This window comes from Corythoichthys intestinalis, chromosome 2, assembly GCF_030265065.1.
Source record: "Corythoichthys intestinalis isolate RoL2023-P3 chromosome 2, ASM3026506v1, whole genome shotgun sequence".
Taxonomy (NCBI): Eukaryota; Metazoa; Chordata; class Actinopteri; order Syngnathiformes; family Syngnathidae; genus Corythoichthys; species Corythoichthys intestinalis.
Genome location: NC_080396.1, coordinates 58,346,166 through 58,366,295, shown reverse-complemented (window position 1 = coordinate 58,366,295; position 20,130 = coordinate 58,346,166). Strand labels below are relative to the sequence as shown.

Sequence of the window (20,130 nt, the reverse complement as noted above, 5' to 3'; positions counted from 1 at the left end):
TTGGTGTTCAACACAGAATTAATGTTCACCTTCTGTCAAAATCCTAATTTTCCCACTCAGTCGCCTTTGAAAGTCAAATGAGCAGTGTAAGTGCCTAAATAAAATTTGGATAATTATTCATGTTAATTGGGAATAATTTATTTGGGTATATAAGACAGGATTGTTATTTGTTTACTTGGTTTAGTGGGACCGGCTTGTAACATCATGTCGTACGACATAATGGGCAGCGAGAGCTGTTTTGGACGAGTCAGTTGGAGGGGCATGAATAAGGAAACATAGGAAGCATTAGAGCCCTTACAATTTTTTGAACATTCCCTTCATTCTCTTCATCTCTACCTCTTTTTCTATCGGTTTCAGTTGCTGTTTTTGTTTGTATTTTGATGTTACGCCGTGGATTACCTTTTGTTGCATTAAAGAACGAACGTAAAGAGTGGCGTGAAAGTGTTTCTTGGCTCGCTATCTCACGGTAAGTGAGGAAGAAGGAAGAGGATGGCGTCGGGTTGAAGGGCCTTTCAGCGCTTCGTGGATCCTACATTTCAAGTCAAAAAATTGGCTCTTTGTGGATTATTTGTGGATCAATTGGACTGTCTCACGCCAATGGATTACAATGTTGGAAGGATAAGGATAAGGACTGTGGACAATCGTGATAGGCTTCAATTTTTGTTGCAGTATACAACTGGACAGCCACATGAGTTGGTGAAAATCTGCATCCAAATGGAACCAACAGCAGCATATGCTAAAGCAAAACAAATGTTAAAGAATTTTTTTTGGTGATGACTTCAAAATAGCTGAAGCATGCAGGAAGCCCTGGAGTGGCCAACAATCAAGCCAAAAGATGGCGTTGCACTTCAGTCGTTTGCAATATTTTTGATGGGCTGTTCAAACACAATGGCAGACGTCAACTACATGGAAGATTTGGACAACTCAGCTAATATAAAGGCATGAGCAAACAAGCTTCCATACAAGCTCAAGGAATCTCGGAGGAAATTCGCCTGCGATTTGCAAGAAAAAAAAGCACTTGAAGAGTTAAGTTTAAAGATTTCGTCGACTTCCTGAACAAACAAGTGAAGTATCTTCTGCATCCGCTTTATGGGAATATAAAGGAGCTTAACTCACACAAGACTGATCCTACCAAGCAGAAACCAAAATCACAAAACACTGCGACGTTCAAGCCGAAGAAAGTGTTCATGACAGTCGTAGTGGCACCGACGACTGAAAATAACAAACCAGCAGTATTAAAGGCGCAACCTGTCGAAGCAGATGCCAGTGGCAAACCTTGTGGCTTTTGTGACGGAGGGCAACACAGCCTCACAGTCTGCAAGAAGTTCTAGAGCAAGCCACACAAAGACAAAATTGACTTTTTTGAAAGACAAATGGTTGTATTGTGCTTGTTTGAAGCATGGTCACGTGAGTAGCAGCTGCAAACAAAAGCTTCAATGCCAAGAGTGCTCAAAACAGCATCCCACAGTCCCACAGTGCTACACATTGTCCATAAAGACTCAAGAGAAAAACCTACGGAAGACAACTGTGAACAACAATCTATTTCAATTGCCCTTGTACAATCAACTGAAACCTGTGGTGTCACCGGGGCCGGTAAAGAAGATTGTGTTCTTTCGATAGTTCCAGTATGTGTCAAGGCGCAAAGAGGAACTAAGACAGTGAACACCTATGCGTTTTTGGATCCAGGCAGCTCAGCTAGCTTTGCTACGGAGTCACTGATCAACCAATTAAATATGAATGGACGCAATACAAGCATTGCATTACGAACAATGTGAATTGATTCAATTGTGAACATACGCATCGTGACAGGTGTGGAAATAAGCAGTTTGAATGGCAAACAGTTTGCTGAGGATGTGTATTCACAAAAGGACATTGCTGTAGCTGTGGACAAAATTCCCTGTCCAGAGGATATGGATGAGTGAAAATCCCCACTATCCAAGCTTCAGTTGGATTAGAGTAAATGTTCCTCAGGCAATGGAACCGCTGCATGTCATAAACAGCGTGAACGATGGACCATATGCCGTGAGGACAATATTAGGCTGGACAGTGAACGGACCACTCAGAGGTGGAAGCGAAAAAGCTCAAGCCAATCAACTGACAGGAATTACTGCAAACAGAATCTTGGTGGCAAGCCTGGAGAAGCTTTGGCATTTGCAGTTCAAGCAGGACTTTGCTGATGCTGGAAAAACTGGAAGTCTGGAGATGTCCAAGGACGACCATCAGTTCATCCATATGGTCTCTTTTAGCACTTTGTGGATCCTACAAGCGGATTCATTTGATTGAATGATTTATAGATGTGACACAGTATCATTGACTTGCAGTATTATGCAAGTACCTCCCTAGTTTGTGCTTGCTACATGCCCACTCATCTTAGGAGAACTGAGTGACAACGTGATTGAATTTAAGTTTTGTGTCCCCACGCAGTTATGAGCTATACTGCTTATTTTCATGAGCGTCGCAGGGGTGCTGGAGCCTTCCCAACAAACATAACATTCCAATTATTTAATCTGAGCTGTTAGAAATGTTACTACAATTAAGAAGTAGATTCAAAAAAGCATCTTCTCACTACACTCTACACTACACTACACACTCACTCCAGAGGGGAAGGAATGTGGCTAAAATTAAGAAAAGAGGTGATTTTTTTGAAGACATATTGTCACTTGATATTAGCGATTGAAACTCCATCTCTCGCGCATTTTAGCATCAAGCAACTGCAATTTTTGCAATTTAATCCACTCACATTTCTCCTAAAATGAATTGAAACCATTTATAAACTCACCGGAGAATAGACGTGGTAGTGGGGCGAAAAGTGGACCTGACTACCCAGGGCACGAGGAGAGATCGGGTGTGGGGCATGAAAATTCAGATTTTTAAAATTGATTAATTTTTAAAACTGTTTTTCATCCAGATAAACTGGCACCTCCAATTAATTACTAACTCAATTTTTTCAAATACATTGATAACAAACTGAGAGAATTAACTTTTTCTAGGGGAGCCCCCATTTAAAATTAGATTTTTTTTTTTTTTTTTTGCTCATGTGTCTCCTGCACTAGAATGTATAGGTGGCCCACTGACTTCGTGAATGTACAGGTCCCAGAATTTGGTGCTACACCCCAGTGTTTTAGTTTGGCAAGTAAAGCAACACTTTGCTCATAAATACATCAGATGTTGAGGAACACTTTATTTGCCATGTAAAACTGAACTATGAAGAGGATTTCTTCACATTTTATACTTCAGCATTATAACTAAAATGGCTTTGAAGCGAATGCGTCTGTAAAATAAGGAAAACGAGCAGCATGATGGGTCATACACCAATAATTTCACAAAAATGATGTTGCTTGTTGAATATACTGAAAGGAATATTGAATTGCTGTTCAATAGTGTACCGCATGAATGCTATTTTTAGACTGTGACATTGCCATCGTAACGCGGAAGTGGGACATTATAGACACGCCCTCACATACAATCCATGTAATTTCTGCTTGTTTTCTCCGGTAATCTTTCAAAAAAGAACATGCTGATAAAACACTGCTGCTATGGAACTTGTAGAAACGACTCTAGACATTAAGACATATAAAGGATGTTTTCTTCATATATTTCCCGATACCAAAAACTCGGAGGAAAAAATGCGAAGAATGGATCAACTTGCGCGGATGTCCAAAAGAGAAAGTTTAACACCAGCAAGGTGAAGCCATTCACATTTCATATGCAGTAAACATTTTGTTGGGAGCCATGGTCCTACAGAGGACGAAGAGGTAAGCCATTTTGATATTTTTACTTATTTTTTAGCGTGGTGTATTGCCGTGCTGCTTATGTCTATGAATGAATGAATGACCTGAAAAAAATTAAAATGCTATCTGACTGCCACTGTTACCTTCTATTGTAAAATAAAAAAAACAACTTTAGTTAGGGGGAAGTGTAAATAAATTATAGAATTATTTATTAATTGAAAAATGAAAAGTGTTCGTTGGCTCTCACTGAGTAGCATTTGCGATCACAACACAAAAATAGCAATGTAAATTGCCCCCAAGAACGGTCAGAGACGTTAGACAACCAGAGGATATAATATATAAGAAAGAAAGGGCATATAGTGGTAAAGGATAGATTGTTGAAACAGGAGAATGTCATTGTCGGTGGTGTAAGGCACTGCACACAAGAAAAAAGTGTCAATTAAAAAGCTAACTCTGGATAAGGTCGCCTCTTTTTCCTGTCTTTTTCAGCCCTCGACACTCAAGCCATCTCTTTAACTGAACATTTGTATGTTCTTTCACATCTTTACTGGTGAATTTGGCATCAGGGACATCATTTTCCGACAGAATTGGTAGGTTTAGTTCAGTAAACATCTCGTTTGTACAGTATTTCTACATTTGCTATCAGGGAAAAATGGGAGGTTGACCCGCCTATCAACAATCGCTAACGTCATGAATATTAATGAGCAAAAGTGACGTGTTGCTTGCGGTGCGCCATTGCAGAGTACAATATAGGTCAACTTAAAAAAACAACAACAAAAGCTTCTGTAAATTGTTACAGTACTGCTGCAAAGCTCAACTAATAATCTTGAGGTGGCGCAAATATCACCTGTCTTTTTTGGTAACAACATTTACAAATAAATAAATAAATTCATTCATCTTCCGTGCCACTTAACCTCACAAGGTTTGCATGGGTACTAAAGCGTATACCAGTTAATTATGGGCAGAAGGTTGGTTACGTCCTGAACTGATTGCCAACCAATTGCATGCCACATACAGTCAAACAGCCTTTCACACACACAGTCTTCCCTACGGTACGGAAAATTTAGAGTGTTGAACAGCCAACCATGCATGTTTTGGGATGTGGGAGGAAGCTGGAGTACCCTGAGAAAAACTCATGCAGGCACAGGGAGATCATCCAAGGTGGGAGGCCCCGACTGAAACCTGGATCACAGAACTGTAAAGCGGACATACCAACCACTTAATTACCGTGCTGCCTTCCGTTAAGTTATGCATTAAAAAAATCAACTTGTTGAATAAAGACAAAGTTGTCTTCATACCACACAACGAACTCCATTAAAACACAGTCGAATATCTCCACTCTACCTTGCTCGAACGCTTCTCTAGGATCTATCACCTGAGAGGCGATGTTCGATTTAGATGCATCACAGCCTCTGTTAGAAATAATGGTGGCTTAGGTATGACCTTGTTGAAAATAGCTTTGTGCCCTTCTGAGGAAAAAAAAACGTGCTAATACCTATTGAACTGAAAAAAAAAAGTATGTGTTTGTGGAGGAGTGTGCTTTCAACGTCTCGCATAAGAGAAGAATACGGTGTGTTCTTGACATACCTGAGAGTGAATCACATCTTGAAACATAGTCTCTTCTACTAGGACATGTTTATTTACAGCGGCAAATGACAGGAGTCACAAGTGTTGCACAGGTACATACAGAGAGACATCAATATTCCCACTTCCTGCTCAAAGCACACTCAGCAGGGAAGGTCCAAATGGGTGCAAGGGATTTGGGAACAAAGAAGACACGCACTGTACACTGAGGTCACACACACCCATTTTAACCCCCTACAAAAGAGGACATGGTGAATTGGACACAGAAAGAATGAAGGAGAGTAGGTTTCGACGTCAAATACAAAAGAACATGTACAAATCGTAATGCCACCCAGGCACTGTGCACTCGCATGAAGGTAGGCAATGGAACCACTTGGCGGAACCATCCTTATGATGTAGGTGCATGGGCTTGCTGTGGGGAAACAACATTCCGACATAAAAAACAGTCTGAGAGGTGGCGAGTGGCGGCCTGGGGATTAGTATCACTGACCACATGTGCATAATCAGCGACTCACATTCGAGGGAGGTCATTATCACATTAAAATGCTGCATTAAGAAAAAACAAAAAACAAAATCAAATAGACAAAGTCAAATCAAGTCGCCAAATCTTTTTTAAATTGGGAATGCTATTTTGGACATGCAGATGCATCCAAGGATAGACATGCAACCTAGTGCATGGAGTTTATTCATCTGCTCCTTCACACACAGAACACACCGGACAAGAAATTACTTGGGGTTTTAAGCGATATGTCAGAAAAGTCCTATGTTTCGAATCCAAACTACATGTTTTCTAATCAAACATGGGTGATATGATCAACCAGCATGGAGGGAGTTTTGAGTTTGATGACTTGAGGTTCCTTTTGAATGATAATGCACCTGCTTACAATGCCCTGAGCAAATGTCACTTCCTGGCTAAGAAAACCATGGTCATGCTGGAGGAACCTTCCCAAACACACAATATGATTTCAGTTGTGTGAGAAGGCATGGCAAAGACAGATGGGGAAGCAAATGCGACTCCCGGGGCAATAATTCCAAGAGGTAAACTTGTAGTTTGGATTTGAAAAACAGTGGCGCTTTGAGATGCTTTTGACAGTGTATTTTCCCGGTTTTATGTTTCATTTAACAAAAAACTAGACAATTGAGAGCAGTATACAGCTTGAGTTTGTTTTTTTGGAAGAATTGTTATTCAATTGTTGAGTGAAGTCTCCTTCTACAAATCAAAGGAATGAAATGGAGTCAGTCGAATGATGGCTTGTGTCTCAAGAAAAAAAAAAAAAAAGGAAGTTGAGTCACTCGGATCTCAAGGCACCACTGAGACTTTTCTTTTCTGACACACCTTGTGTATCAGCAATTGTAGTCATCACATTGGCCTGCATTTTTACTTACTTTCTGTTCAGCGTTTTCTACATTTTTCACAGTCCACTGCAGTGCAAAAAACATTCAGCCGTCAGACACATTCGATGACAAAATAGCAATACAGATGTGATCCAGATGTGTGTACTGATACTACAGAAGGTAACAGGTGTAATTACTCCCTCCATTCCTGCAATCACTTTAAGCCGCAAATTGACTAGACCATCAAGTTATACAAGCACCAAGCTTTGGACCAAATACAACATGGCAAAAGAGGAAACCGCCTTTTGAAAAAGTCACATCCTTTTAAGGTGTATTTACATAAAAGCTTTGCAAAATATTTTTTCCCACCTATGTACAACACGTGACAATGTCAGTGAACAGACTGATGAAGGAAAAAGACTTTGAGCAGACATCAGAGGCAGAGAGCGCAAAGACATCAAAGTAAACGTAGACTTGGGTCTTGATTCCTTGGTTCCGTGCTTTTCAGTTCTTCCAACCAACTGCTTTGACGGATCAAAAACAATCACGAGTGAAGCTCACCGGAGAGGAGCGACAAAAACAAAACAAAAAATATCCAGTTGAATGATGAGAGATGGCAAGAGTGGCAGCAATATTTCTTGTCAAAACTTAAAAGGCTTTTTAAAACAATGAACTCTACCCACATACACTTGATCTTTTTTTCTCCTTTTTTTGTCATTTAGATTTTTTTAAAATCTCTGGCAACATAGAATAAAACGATTATATACTCCTTTTATGGACTATTTTTCTGACGAAAATAACATTTCTTACCGAGGCTGATAAGCTTAACCTAGCCCGGCTAACGACAGGCAAACAAAGAATGACATCATCGGGAAGCTGGGATGCGTGTGTTTGTTAGTACTGTTTGCTTCTGTTGCAAGAATCGCCCACAAGTGTGACGGTGAGAGGTCAGCGGGGGCTATGGCTGAGCTGTGAATTATTTTGATATGACACATCCTTGTGGGATGGGGCTTGAGTGTGGGGAGTCCCCCCAAAAGTGTCATGTGAATCATAACCGGACACAATAAAACAAAATATACAATCATTTTTCACTGATGTCATGTCAGCACCCACGCTTCAATCTAGAATTTCTATTTACACATGCCTCTCATTTGGGCGCACATATTTCTCTCCACCCATGTTCCAGTGCTGTAGATTCTCTGGGGTTTGGTCTCATCATCCGAATGTTCTTGTGGGTAAGAGAGGGGCGCCCCCTTTTATGCTTTGCTGTCTTCCGGCTTGGCGTGGATGCTGTGGTCACCGTGCAATTTGATTTCAATCGTATGCGGCTTGAGAGACTCTTTGCCATTTTCTTCCTTCAGCGGCAGTTTCCTACAATGTGAGAGCACAGCGGGCAGGTGAGAGGCAGTTGGGGATTATAACAACTGTACAGCCAAGAGTGTTGTGGGAAGACGGAAATGATTGAAGCAGGCACGGAGGATGTTAGTGACACACATAGCTAGATGGAATTACAGAAGGGAAGCGGTGGCAAATGGCCATGAGAAAGCTTGTTTGATTGAAATGCGAATGTAGCAGTAATGGAATCATTAGACATGTTCACATTCTTCCCTTTAGACAGACAGAACTCAACTGGGCTGTGAATCATCACATAAAACTATAAATAATAGAAAATGTAAAATCAGCAGTGACGGGTTTTGGCTCCTTGCTCAATCCTGTGATTTTATTCTCCACTCTAGGAGTTCACAAAATTACCACTTTCATCAAATATTTGCTTTATTGCCTAGAAAATTTATATTATTCAGTCAAAACTGTGGGACTGTTCAGGTGCTATTTCAAGTTCTTGTTCAAAGAACTTAAAGCCTTCTCACTGTATCATACAATTTTGTTTGTAATACTTTGGTTACAGTATTGTGCCAGGAAGTCAAGAGTCGGGAATTGAGAACTGAGATGCACTGAAATATTACAGCGGTGTGAATCACCAATTTCATGATGATACAATTGGATATTGATTCTACAGAGTCTGACACAATTTAATTTGGAATCCAGGGACTTCCATTGGTTAAATACAATATTATGTGCAAATTTACACAATCAGTTACATATCAGCTCAGTTTCGTTGTTCCACCCACGATTATTACTCAATATAACGACTTACTGCAATACTTTAATAACCTTGATGTATAGTGTATTACAGTTCCACAACAGTTTCAACCACAACATAATAATAAATAAATTTTAACCACCAAAACAAATATAAATACTGAATGTCATTAAAATGTTCGGTAACACTTTACAATAAGGGTCCCTTAATTAACATTAGTTAAAGCATTTTTAGACAATAACTAATGTTTAAGTAACATTACAATAATTAATATAATTGCTTATCTAACGTTTATGAATCTATTAATTAACATGAGTGAAGGCATTAGCTAATGCATTAGTTAATGCATATCCAGATAGTAACTAATGGTTTGGTAAAATTAAAAACATATATGGGCCTATATAGGGTTTAGGGTTTGTTAACTTTGCATTTATTATTTCTTAGCTAAGGGACACATGTGCTAGGGTTAGGTTAAGGGCGGGGGGGGTGCTTAAGCACGTGTGTTACACTTCACAGTAAGGGTCCAAAAAGCATTCAGTAATGGTTAAAAAAGGTTAAGGGGGGGGGGCTTAAGCATTTATAATTTCTTAGTTAAGGGACACATGTGCTACACTTTACAACAAGGGTCCAAAAAACATTCAGTAATGGTAAATTAAGGTTAAGTAATACTTATGAGGTACGTTCACGTGAAATAATACCATACTTAAAGTGCCTGTGACACGAAAAAGCATGTTTATTTCATAATACACGCGGTATTTTATGCCCCTGAATGATATGGACCGCTTGGATGTGTGTGGAAGCGATCGCTATATTTATTTAGTTTTTTGAATCCCGCGCCATGAAAATGAGTGACTTCCGGCTTCGGTCTTGCATTGAGGAGGAGGGCGCTGTGACGTGTACGGTAGAAGACGTTCTCTTCACTATACAGTGTACTGTTGTGTATGAGGACGAAGGATTCAGCTGATTTTGCGGATTAATACTTTTATTTTTTGCATCACGCCAGCAGAAAAATCATTCTGTATGCGGGAGAGGCGTATGCGCCTTTTTGGAGTTTCAAAAGGTTCCCATTCACCGTGGATATTTACTGTGGGACCATTGGACTTACAAGGAAGTGAGTAAACATCTTGTTTTGTATTATGTCAAATACGAATACAGTGATTACAAAGTAAACACTATAAAATTCCTTTAAATAAAGGACTACTTACGTTTGATCATTGATAGGCATGTAAAAAGCTATCCTCATGCTCATTAGCAGTGAGCTGTTAGCGCGTTAGCTACACAACAACTCCAGCCACCCTCCTCCAGGGAACGAACTGTAAATTGCTCTCCGCCGGGCGGTTTGCCGATCCGCAAAGAAACTCGACAACCGGGTCGTCATGTCAAAGAATCCAGGCTAGTTATGTGTGATTTTCCACTTCGAAGACTTTGAAACATCCCTCGGTTCGGGTTAGCATGTCGGCTAGCTGTCACTGCTTCTGGTCTGTTTACATTCTCCGAAGCCGGGGAAGGGAAATTACATATGTCCGATTTAGGTGTCATAAAATATCGTTCGGGAGGTGTGACAGTAAAGGTGAAGTCGACTGTTTTGACCATTATGGAGTAATTTTGCCATTTCGTCTTGAATAAATGGATTTTTATTGTTTTATATTCCATTTAGCACAAGATTGTTATTTGTCATGACCATGCCATTTATTTAGCAATTGGGGAAAGTACTTGGGTAAAAAGAATATCCTGTAAAAATATTGAAGTAAAGAGACAGAAACAATGACATTTTGCCGCTCTCTTCGTCGCGTTTTCCTCATTGTGAATAGTTCCCCCTCGACGGGCTGACTGGTCCTTCTCAAGCCATTTATATAGCTATTGGGGGAAAATACTTGGATAAAAAGAATATCCTGTAAAAATATTGGGAGTAGAGAGACTGAAACAATGACATTTTGCAGCTCTCTTCGTCGCGTTTTCCTCGTTCTGAACAATTCCCCCTCAATGGGCTGAATAGTAAAACCGATGAGCCTAGTCTACCGCTGACGTCATCCACCTGTTGGGGACGCTAAAGCCCTATAATGGTAGGCGTGGCTAACCGGCAGATTAAAAGACTAATTTCTCGTCATCTGCGCTTTGCTAAATTGTTGTATATAGTCGAATCGTCTCAAAATATGATTCTAATTTACATAATAATGCCATTTAAGACTTTTTTTCTGGTGTCATATGCTCTTTAAGGTTAGGTTAGCAGCACCCACGGACTCACAGAGCAGTGTTTCTCATTTTAAAATAACATAATTACTTATTAGTCAATACTGATACTAGTACCAGTATACATTAATAACTATTTATTAATGCACTAATGTATATGTTAAATTAATGTTAAGTAATGTATTATATATCTTATATACCATAACCTAACCTTAAGTATGGTATTATTTCACGTGAACGTACCTCATAAGTATAACTTAACCTTAATTAACCATTACTGAATGTTTTTTGGACCCTTATTGTAAAGTGTAGCACACATATCCCTTAGAAATTATAAATGCTTAAGTTCCCCCCTCTTAACCTTTATTAACCATTACTGAACGCTTTTTGGACCCTTATTGTAAAGTGTAGCACATGTGTCCCTTAACTACGAAATTATAAATGCATAAGTTAGCAAACCCTAACCCTAAACCCCTAACCCTTGATCTGTGGGTCCTTGGGTGCTGCTAACCTAACCTTAAGTATGGTATTATTTCATGTCAACGTACCTCATAAGTATTATTTAACCTTAATTAACCATTACTGAATGTTTTTTTTTTTTAACCCTTGTTGTAAAGTGTAGCACATGTGTCCCTTAGCTAAGAAATTATAAATGCTTAAGTCCCCCCCTTAACCTTTTTTAACCATGACTGAATGCTCTTTGGACCCTTACTGTGAAGTGTAACACACGTGTGTCCCCACGAAATTATAAATGCTTAAGTTAACAAACCCTAAACCCTAAACCTATATCGGCCAATATATATTTTAAATTTTACCAAACTATTAGTTACTGTCTGGTTATGCATTAACTAATGCATTAACTCATGTAAATTTATATATTAATAAATGTTAGATAAGTAATTATATTAATTATTGTCATGTTACTTAAACATGGGTTATTGTCTAAAAATGCATTAACTAATGGGACCCTTACTAATGGGACCCTTATTGTAAAGTGTTATCAAATGTTCCTACTGAAATGGCCGGTGTTTTATCGTACATTAAATAACACATTTAAACTAATTATATGGCATGAATTTTCACAAAGCAAGAAAAGTAACATTATAGGAGTGGAAAAAGGCTAATAAGCACAATTGCTAACCGGCCTAAGGGAGTTCCTCTGTACTTGATTGGAGGATGTTAAAGTTCCCACGCGGTGGAAGCAATTTCATGTTTCATTAGCTCATGCAAACCCAGATTGGACTCACAGACTTAGGTATGGCTCTTTTGCTCATGTTTTGCCCACATTCATTCATTGGTGATGCATATAGGAATCAGAAGTGTATTTATGTCTCTCACTTAAGTCAATCTTTGTTGGATTTAAATGCTAACGTACTTCTCTGTATAGATAATATTGATGTTAGTGTCCATTATACACAAATGAAGTGGAAAAGAATTGAAACATTAGGCTATTAATGCCTTCCTTCAAATACTGCACCGTGCATCTATGGGATTGTTGTGCCCATTCACCCAGAGGAATATTTTTAAGGCCATAATTTCATTTCTGGTTCATCCCTAAGATATTTAATGAAGTTAAATACTCTTTATCTCATACCAATTTCACTGAGTAAGTGTTTTTAAATGAGCTTGGTAAATGGCCTTTAAGTTGTATTGTACTTTTCCATCTTTCAACGCACTGAAATTTCTTTGACGTTGTGTCCTTATTCACCAATCAATGACATACAGTAGCATTTACAGACCTGCTTTACGAGCTAAGTCACAATTTCGCAGGAAATTAAATCTGCAATTATCGTGGTAATGTGAAATGAATAGTTAAGGTGCTTCGTGTTACGGCTCAGTCCTCATCACCTTCACATTCTCCCTACTGACTCTGCTCTGCATACCTGTCACCAATCACCACACCTGCCTCCACTCCACAATCAACCACCTGCCACTATAAGAGATCGGTCTGCACAACTGTTGTGTACCACGACCTGGGAGAGGCTTTCAGTAAGGAGCGCGCTTGTAGCCTTCCTCCGCACAAACCTTACGACTGGGCCATTGAGCTCCGTCCTGGAGCTGAACTTCCAGCCAGTCGCCTCTACAATCCCCCCCCCGAGAAGGTGGCGATGGACAGTTACATAAATGAGTGCCTGGCTGAAGGTCTCATATGCCCGTCAACATCTCCGGTGGCTGCCGGCTTCTTTTTCATCAAGAAGAAGGGCAGAGACCTGAGACCATGCATTGATTACAGACAGCTCAACAGCATCGCTATCAAAAATAAGTATCCGCTCCCCCTCATGAGCTCAAATTTTGAACCCCTCATCGGTGCTACAGTCTTTATCAAGCTGGACCTCCGGAATGCATATCACCTTGTCCGTATCCGGGAAGGGGACAAGTGGAAAATGGCTTTCAAAACCCCGCGTGGACACTACGAGTACCATGTTATGCCGTTTGGCCTCACCAGTGCCCCTGCTGTCTTCCAGGCACTCATGAATGACATACTCAGGGACATGTTAGATGTTTTTGTAGTCCTTTACCTGGACGACATCCTGGTATTCTCCTGTAGCCTTGAGGAGCATGCCCAACACATCCGCTTGGTAATCCAGCGCGTTTTGGAGAATAGGCTATTTATCAAGGCTGAGAAGTGCGTCTTTCACTCTCGCTCTGTCGAATTCCTCGGTCATATTGTGGTGGACGGCTGCATCTGTCCTGACCCCCGCAAGGTTAAAGCCATCCTTGACTGGCCCAGACCGACTACCCGCAAACAGCTCCAGGGGCTCCTAGGCTTTGCAAATTGTTATCGCCGTTTCATTTAGAACTATTGCCGCTTAGCCATGCCCCTCACTCAACTCACCTCCACTCTACATCCCTATGTCTGGTCGCCGGCAGCCGATGCCGCCTTTGCGGTCCTCAAGAAACATTTCACTACTGCCCCGGTCCTTCTCCATCCTAACCCCTCTAGGCCATTTATAGTGGAGGTCGACGCTTCGGACATAGGTATTGGGGCTGTCTTGTCCCAACGTTCCGTGGAGGACCAGAAGCTACACCCCTGTGCCTTCATCTCCAGCGGGTTACAGCCGGCGGAGGTGAATTATGACATCGGTAACAGGGAGCTGCTTGCTGTGGTAGCGGCTTTCGAAGAGTGGCACTACTGGCTAGAGGGCGCCAAGGAACCCATTGTCGTCTGGTCAGATCACCGGAATCTGACCTTAATCCGGGCTGCCAACGCCTCAGCTCCTGCCAGGCACGGTCGGCACAGTTCCTGGACAGGTTCAATTACACGCTTACCTACCAACCTGGTTCCAGCAATACCAAGGCTTATGCCCTGTCACGACTCCATGCACCCGAGGAGTCCTCTGCCAAACCAACACCCATCATTCCTGCTTCCCGGATCGTAGGAGTGGTGACCCTGGACATAGAAGCCGAGGTCGAACGGGCCCAACAGGCTGAGCCCGGCCCTGGCAACTGTTCCCCCAACCGGCTCTTCGTACCTGACTCAGTGCGATCCCGGGTGCTTCTGTGGGGCCATTCCAGTCTGTTTGCCTGCCATCCTGGATAGCAACGTACCCTCACGTTCCTGAGCCGGAGGTTTTGGTGGCCGACCATGAGGGCGGATGTCCGGGAGTTCCTCGCTGCCTGCGACACCTGCTCCAGAGCCAGCTGGGCTTCTGTGTCCTCTTCCGGCGCCCAATCGCCCTTGGTCTCACATTGCTGTGGACTTTGTTTCAGGTTTTGCTTCTTCCCAGGGCAATACCGTCGTTCTCACTGTGGTGGATCGATTTTCAAAGGCGGTGCATCTGGTGGCACTGTCAAAACCTTCTGCCTTCTGTAAAGGTATTGGTGCCACCGTTAGCCTTTCCTCTAGGTATCACTCTCAAACTAACGGACAGGCTGAACGCACGAACCAGAGCCTTGAGTCAGCCCTCCGCTGTGTGTCTGCTCTTCACCCAACCTCCTGGAGCAAGGATCTGCCATGGGTGGAATATTCGCTCAATGCCCTGACCTTTTCCGCCACTGGCAGGTCTCCATTCGAGGCTTCTCTGGGATACCAACCCCCTTTGTTCTCAGTCCAGGAGTCCGAAGCCTCTGTCCCCTCTGTCCAGGCCCATCTTCGCCGTTGCCAACGGGTGTGGGGGGAGGTCCGCTCCGCCCTACTACGTGCCAACGTGCGCTCCTGCCGTGGGGCCAACCGTCGCCGTACCACTGCCCCAGTATACCGGACCAGACAAGAGGTCTACCTCTCCTCCGCCGACCTGCCGCTACAAGTGTCATCAAAGAAGTTAGCTCCAAGGTATGTCGGTCCCTTCACAAATGACAGTGTTCTGAGTACCACCGCTGTTCGCCTCAAACTCCCTGCTGCCATGAAGCACGTGTATCCGGTGTTCCACATCTCTAAGATCAAGCCTGTCTCTTCGAGCCCTCTCATGCCCGCTGCCCCAGCTCCTCCGCCGCCTCAGTTGGTTGATGGGCATCCCCAATGGAAGGTCCGTCGCCATGGTCGCGGCTTTCAGTACCTGGCGGACTGGGAGGGTTACGGCCCGGAGGAACGTTGCTGGATCTCAAAGCGGCTCATCATGTGTCCCTCTCTCCTTCGGGAATTCTACGAGGCCAACCCTGATGCCCTGGTCGGCCGCCAAGAGGCGCCCCTCGGAGGGGGGGTACTGTTACGGCTCAGTCCACATCACCTTCACATTCTCCCCACTGACTCTGCTCTGCACACCTGTCACCAATCACCACACCTGCCTCCACTCCAAAATCAACCACCTGCCACTATAAGAGTGGCACAAGAGTCTGCACATTTGACGCCAGAGCTTCACCTCACCACGCATGGTAAAAGTACAGGCCACCCTTTTGCTCACCTTGCGACTGATCTGTGCTTATTTTTCTCAACAGCAATACTGAGCCAACCCAGCTTTCCAGCACATTCAAGAAAACTGCAGAGCCGCCACTTCTCACCAACTTTCCTTTGTTTAAAAAACACATCTTAGACTTCGGATTTCTGACTTCTTTTTGCTGTGCTTTTGGGTCACACAGTCTCGCCACCATAACACTTTGCGCTGAAAACAACTGAACTTTCTTCCACTGGGCGGTGTTGTGTGATTAGTCATCATCAGTGACCGACCATTGACAAATAGTTGCCAGTGCTGTCGTAACGATGCAGCTATAAAGGCCAATCTAATGTTGTATAACATTATTTTCCATAAACAGGTATAATCCAGCCGTACATACTGTAAACATAGTTTATGCACTATACAATATTGTCGACGACAATTATATACATTACAAATCATTATTAATACTTTACATGCAACAGTGGTAATAAAAATGCTTTGAGTACATAGATGTAATTTATGGGGGTGATTGGTAGGTTGCAACAGACTCAATAATCAAAACCAGCCACATCAAGCTACCCCAATATCATATCGCATCATAATTATTTAAAATGATTTTTAGGTAGCATAAAAATGACAATATGGTATATTTTTGCAATAGCATTAAAAAATAGTGATATTGTTCTGACCACCATCCCCTTCCCAAGATTTAATTTTGCCCACCACGGACCCGAGTGTTATGCAGTCACAGTGATTTAATGAAGAGATCAGCGGAACCAACAATTTAAGGTGCGTATGACACCAAAAAGCATGTTTATTTCATATTTCACACGGTGATTTATGCTCCTGAATGAAATGGACCGCTTGGATGTGTGTGGAAGCGATCGTTTTATATATTCAATTTTTGAATCCCGCGCTATGAAAAGTCATTCAACATTTTCAAGTTCAGTCTCGGGTTTAGGACGAATGTGAATGTGACGTCACCCGGGTCAGCATCTCACAATACAGCATTTCTTTTGAGCATGCAGCTGGACAACGGATTCAGCTGATTTTGCACATTATTTCGTTTATTTTTCGCATAACACAAGCCAAACGGCTGCAAAAAAATTGTTGCAGCACCAGGGAGAGGCGTGTGAGCCGTTTTGGGTTTCGAAAGGTTCCCGTTCACCGCGGATATTGGCTAAAACAAGCCCTACTACTGTGGAACCATTGGACTTACGAGGAAGTGAATAAACATCGTATTTTGTATTGTGTCAAATTCTGGGATCATGGCACACGTTTTAATTCGGAGGTGGCTTGCATTTTGTGGCTGATTGTCCACCGAAAATGCCACTTGGCCGACAACCAGCAGCCTTTTTGCAACCCCCCTCTTAACGCTTATTGCCCTCTTCGTGTGCCTGTTCTTCTGTCAAATTTTCAACCCCATCAAAAATTGAAACTTTTTGTCTAAAATGGCCGTGAATACAGCGATTACAAAGTAAACATTACAAATTTCTTTAAATAAAGGACTATTTAATTACGTTTGATCATGGACGGACATGTAGAAAACTTCAGACTCATCCTGCCATGTTAGCTGCAAAACAACTGCACGCCGCTCTCTGTTTACGTCTTTGTCGTGTAGTAAAGCATATTATTTACACCATATTCGTGTTGACCATGTGGCAGCTACGTGCTCCTCCAACATCGGCGGGTTTGTCCGGCGGTACTCTCCAGCTACTTCCTTGGTGAGCTATTCTGTCCGTAGCAGGGGAACGAGCTGTAACTTGCTCACCGCCGGGTGGGTTGCCGATCGGCGAAGACAATCAACGACCCCACCACAGTGTGAAATGATCCAGGCTAGTTTTGTTTGATTTTTCACGACGAAAAGTGAAAATAAGACTTTGAGACGTCACTCGGTTCAGGTTAGCATGTCGGGTAGCTGTCACGCCTCTTGGTTTGTTTACATTCCCCGAAGCCGGGGCAAGGAAATGACAAAAGCCAGACTAACTCTGGTGGCATAAAATATTGTTCGGGAGGTGCAACAGTAAAAGTGAAAAACCCATTGGCAGTGTATCAAATACTTGTTCTCCCCACTGTGCACACGGTCCCAGCCTTCAACTGGGACCGTTTGCTTTGGTCAGATGAGATCAAGATTGAGCTTTTTGGCAACAAACACTCTAAGTGGGTCTGGCGTGCCACGAAAGATGCGCATGCTGAAAAGCACCTCATACCCACTGTGAAGTATGGGGATGGGTCAGTGATGCTGTGGCGCTGTTTTGCTTCCAAAGGCCCTGGGAACCTTGTTAGGGTGCATGGCATCATGAATGCTTTGAAATACCAGGACATTTTAAATCAAAATCTGTTGCCCTTTGCTCGAAAGCTGAAGATGGGTCGTCACTGGGTCTTTCAGCAAGACAATGACCCTAAACATATGGCCAAATCTACACAGAAATGGTTCACCAGACACAAAATCAAGCTCCTCCCATGGCCATCTCAGTCCCCAGACCTTGTTTTGTTGGCAAAAGGGGGTTGTACAAAGTATTAACACCAGGGGTGCTTAATTGGTGATTATTGATGTCGATTATTGATAGGGTGATTATTTGATGTCAAATAATTTTTTCTTTACGTGGGTTTTTTTCCCCACTGAATGAATGCACTTGTATTGAAGGTTGGATTTTTCTCTTATTTTCCATTAAGGTCCCATATTATTTGAATTAAAAAAAAAAAGTATATTAGAGGCTAAAAAAACATGTTTTTCAGGGGTGCTAATAATTATGGAGGGCACTGTGCTACAAAGCATTTCAGAAATATGAGGAACATTGCACAAAATTAAAAGTTAACAAAACGCATAACATTACACATAAGGTAATCCAAATGCACAATATTGCACAAAATCTTAGGTAGATGTGCAATCCCCCAAAATAAATAACGATAAAAAGACAAACTCATTTTAATTTACACACAGCAACATGTTAAAACCTTTTATGCATGATGTCTGAAGGTGTCTGACACTTGCCACGTTTACATGGAGCCAAATATTCCAATTACAATCAGAATATTTGTTCAAACCGAATAAATGTGTTCCATATAAACACCTCATTCGGAATGAACAGGCCCAAACCGAATGGAATTTCATTCCGAATCACAGGGGTGGAATATTCCTTTTCCCAAACCGATTAGAAGTAAAATTATATCATGTAAACAGGGAAGCGGAATGGTGTCTGGTTGCGTTCTTTCTGCGCATGCTCCGTACTGACGTGGTGACGTCACTTGGTGACGTAAGTAACGTCACTTGCAACATGGCTTCCAAGCACACGCACAGCGCACCCACACAACTTTTTAAATGAACGGCGTATCATTCTGAAGTTTTGTTTCCACTCGAAAAGTTAAAACAGCAGCTGATCTGACGATCGATCTCCATGTTTTGCAACGTGACGCTTTGTTTAGATTAATCTGCGCATGTCAGACGGCAGTTGTCAAACGTCCTTTCGGAATAAAGGCAGTCACATGTAAACGCTGGATCGGAATAGATGAAGTGACATGTAAACAGCTGATGTGAAATTTCCATTCGGAATGATTTGAATCGGTATGAATAAAAGTCAGCATGTAAACGTGGCTAATGTCAAGAAAATAGACAAAAGAAGGTGTTCCGTTTCATAAATGTTACAAATAAACAAGACAACCTTTGCTTTAAACGTTAACAGCCAGAAAAATAAGTCTGTCCACAGTATCATGCCTCTCAGAGCTAGCGTTTACGTTGCATCAGCATGCCATTTTTTCCGGTGTTCGGGTGGTGTAATTACAGTTTAAATCAATTATTATTTACAGTATGTTGACAAAAATTATATGACAATAATTATCGTTATTGTTTTATCACCCAGAGTTAGTTACGCCCTTGGCTGAATGCAGTCAATAAAGCTATAATTTCCAAAACTGACACTCTCGCCTTTATTCTTGTCATTTCGCCTCTTTGTGTTATGGCCAGAATAATCTTGAACCTTTTTCCACTATCACAGCACGTCACTTGGGTTTCAATAGAAAAGATTAGGCTGCATCTTGAGCCACAAAACGTCACTAGCTGATGAAAACGACATGTTTTCAGTTTTCCTTTGTGACACGTCTTTTGAAGAGCGGCAGTGAGTCGTTGACCATAATTGGTTCACAAATGTTTTGTTCTGTTAGTTGCTTGCTACTGGAAATGTGCAATCCATGACTACTTTACTAACAGTTAGTTTAAGGGGCACTTTACATGGCGACTCTGTGACACGAAGACGCAATGACTGAGTTGCGGAATGGCCTCGCATGCATATGGTGTCGGCGAAGACGGATGGCAAAGATGCAAATTTACGAATCCGTATTTATTTGTGTGGGTGTTGGATGTCAGTCCCACTTTTCA

The 20,130-nt window shown here is 42.0% G+C and overlaps 1 protein-coding gene across 5 annotated transcripts in view; it reads right to left on the bottom strand.

The window, feature by feature from the left end:
* Window positions 1–5,354: 5,354 nt before the first annotated feature.
* Window positions 5,355–20,130, bottom strand: part of LOC130911888 (neural cell adhesion molecule 2-like) — a 329,503-nt gene continuing 314,727 nt past the window's right edge. For all 5 annotated transcript variants that reach the window (XM_057829526.1, XM_057829524.1, XM_057829525.1 and 2 more), the window contains one exon: window positions 5,355–8,021. In XM_057829526.1, the coding sequence (XP_057685509.1) occupies window positions 7,965–8,021 (57 nt within the window). In that variant the 3' untranslated portion in view covers window positions 5,355–7,964. The remainder of the gene's footprint in view (window positions 8,022–20,130) is intronic.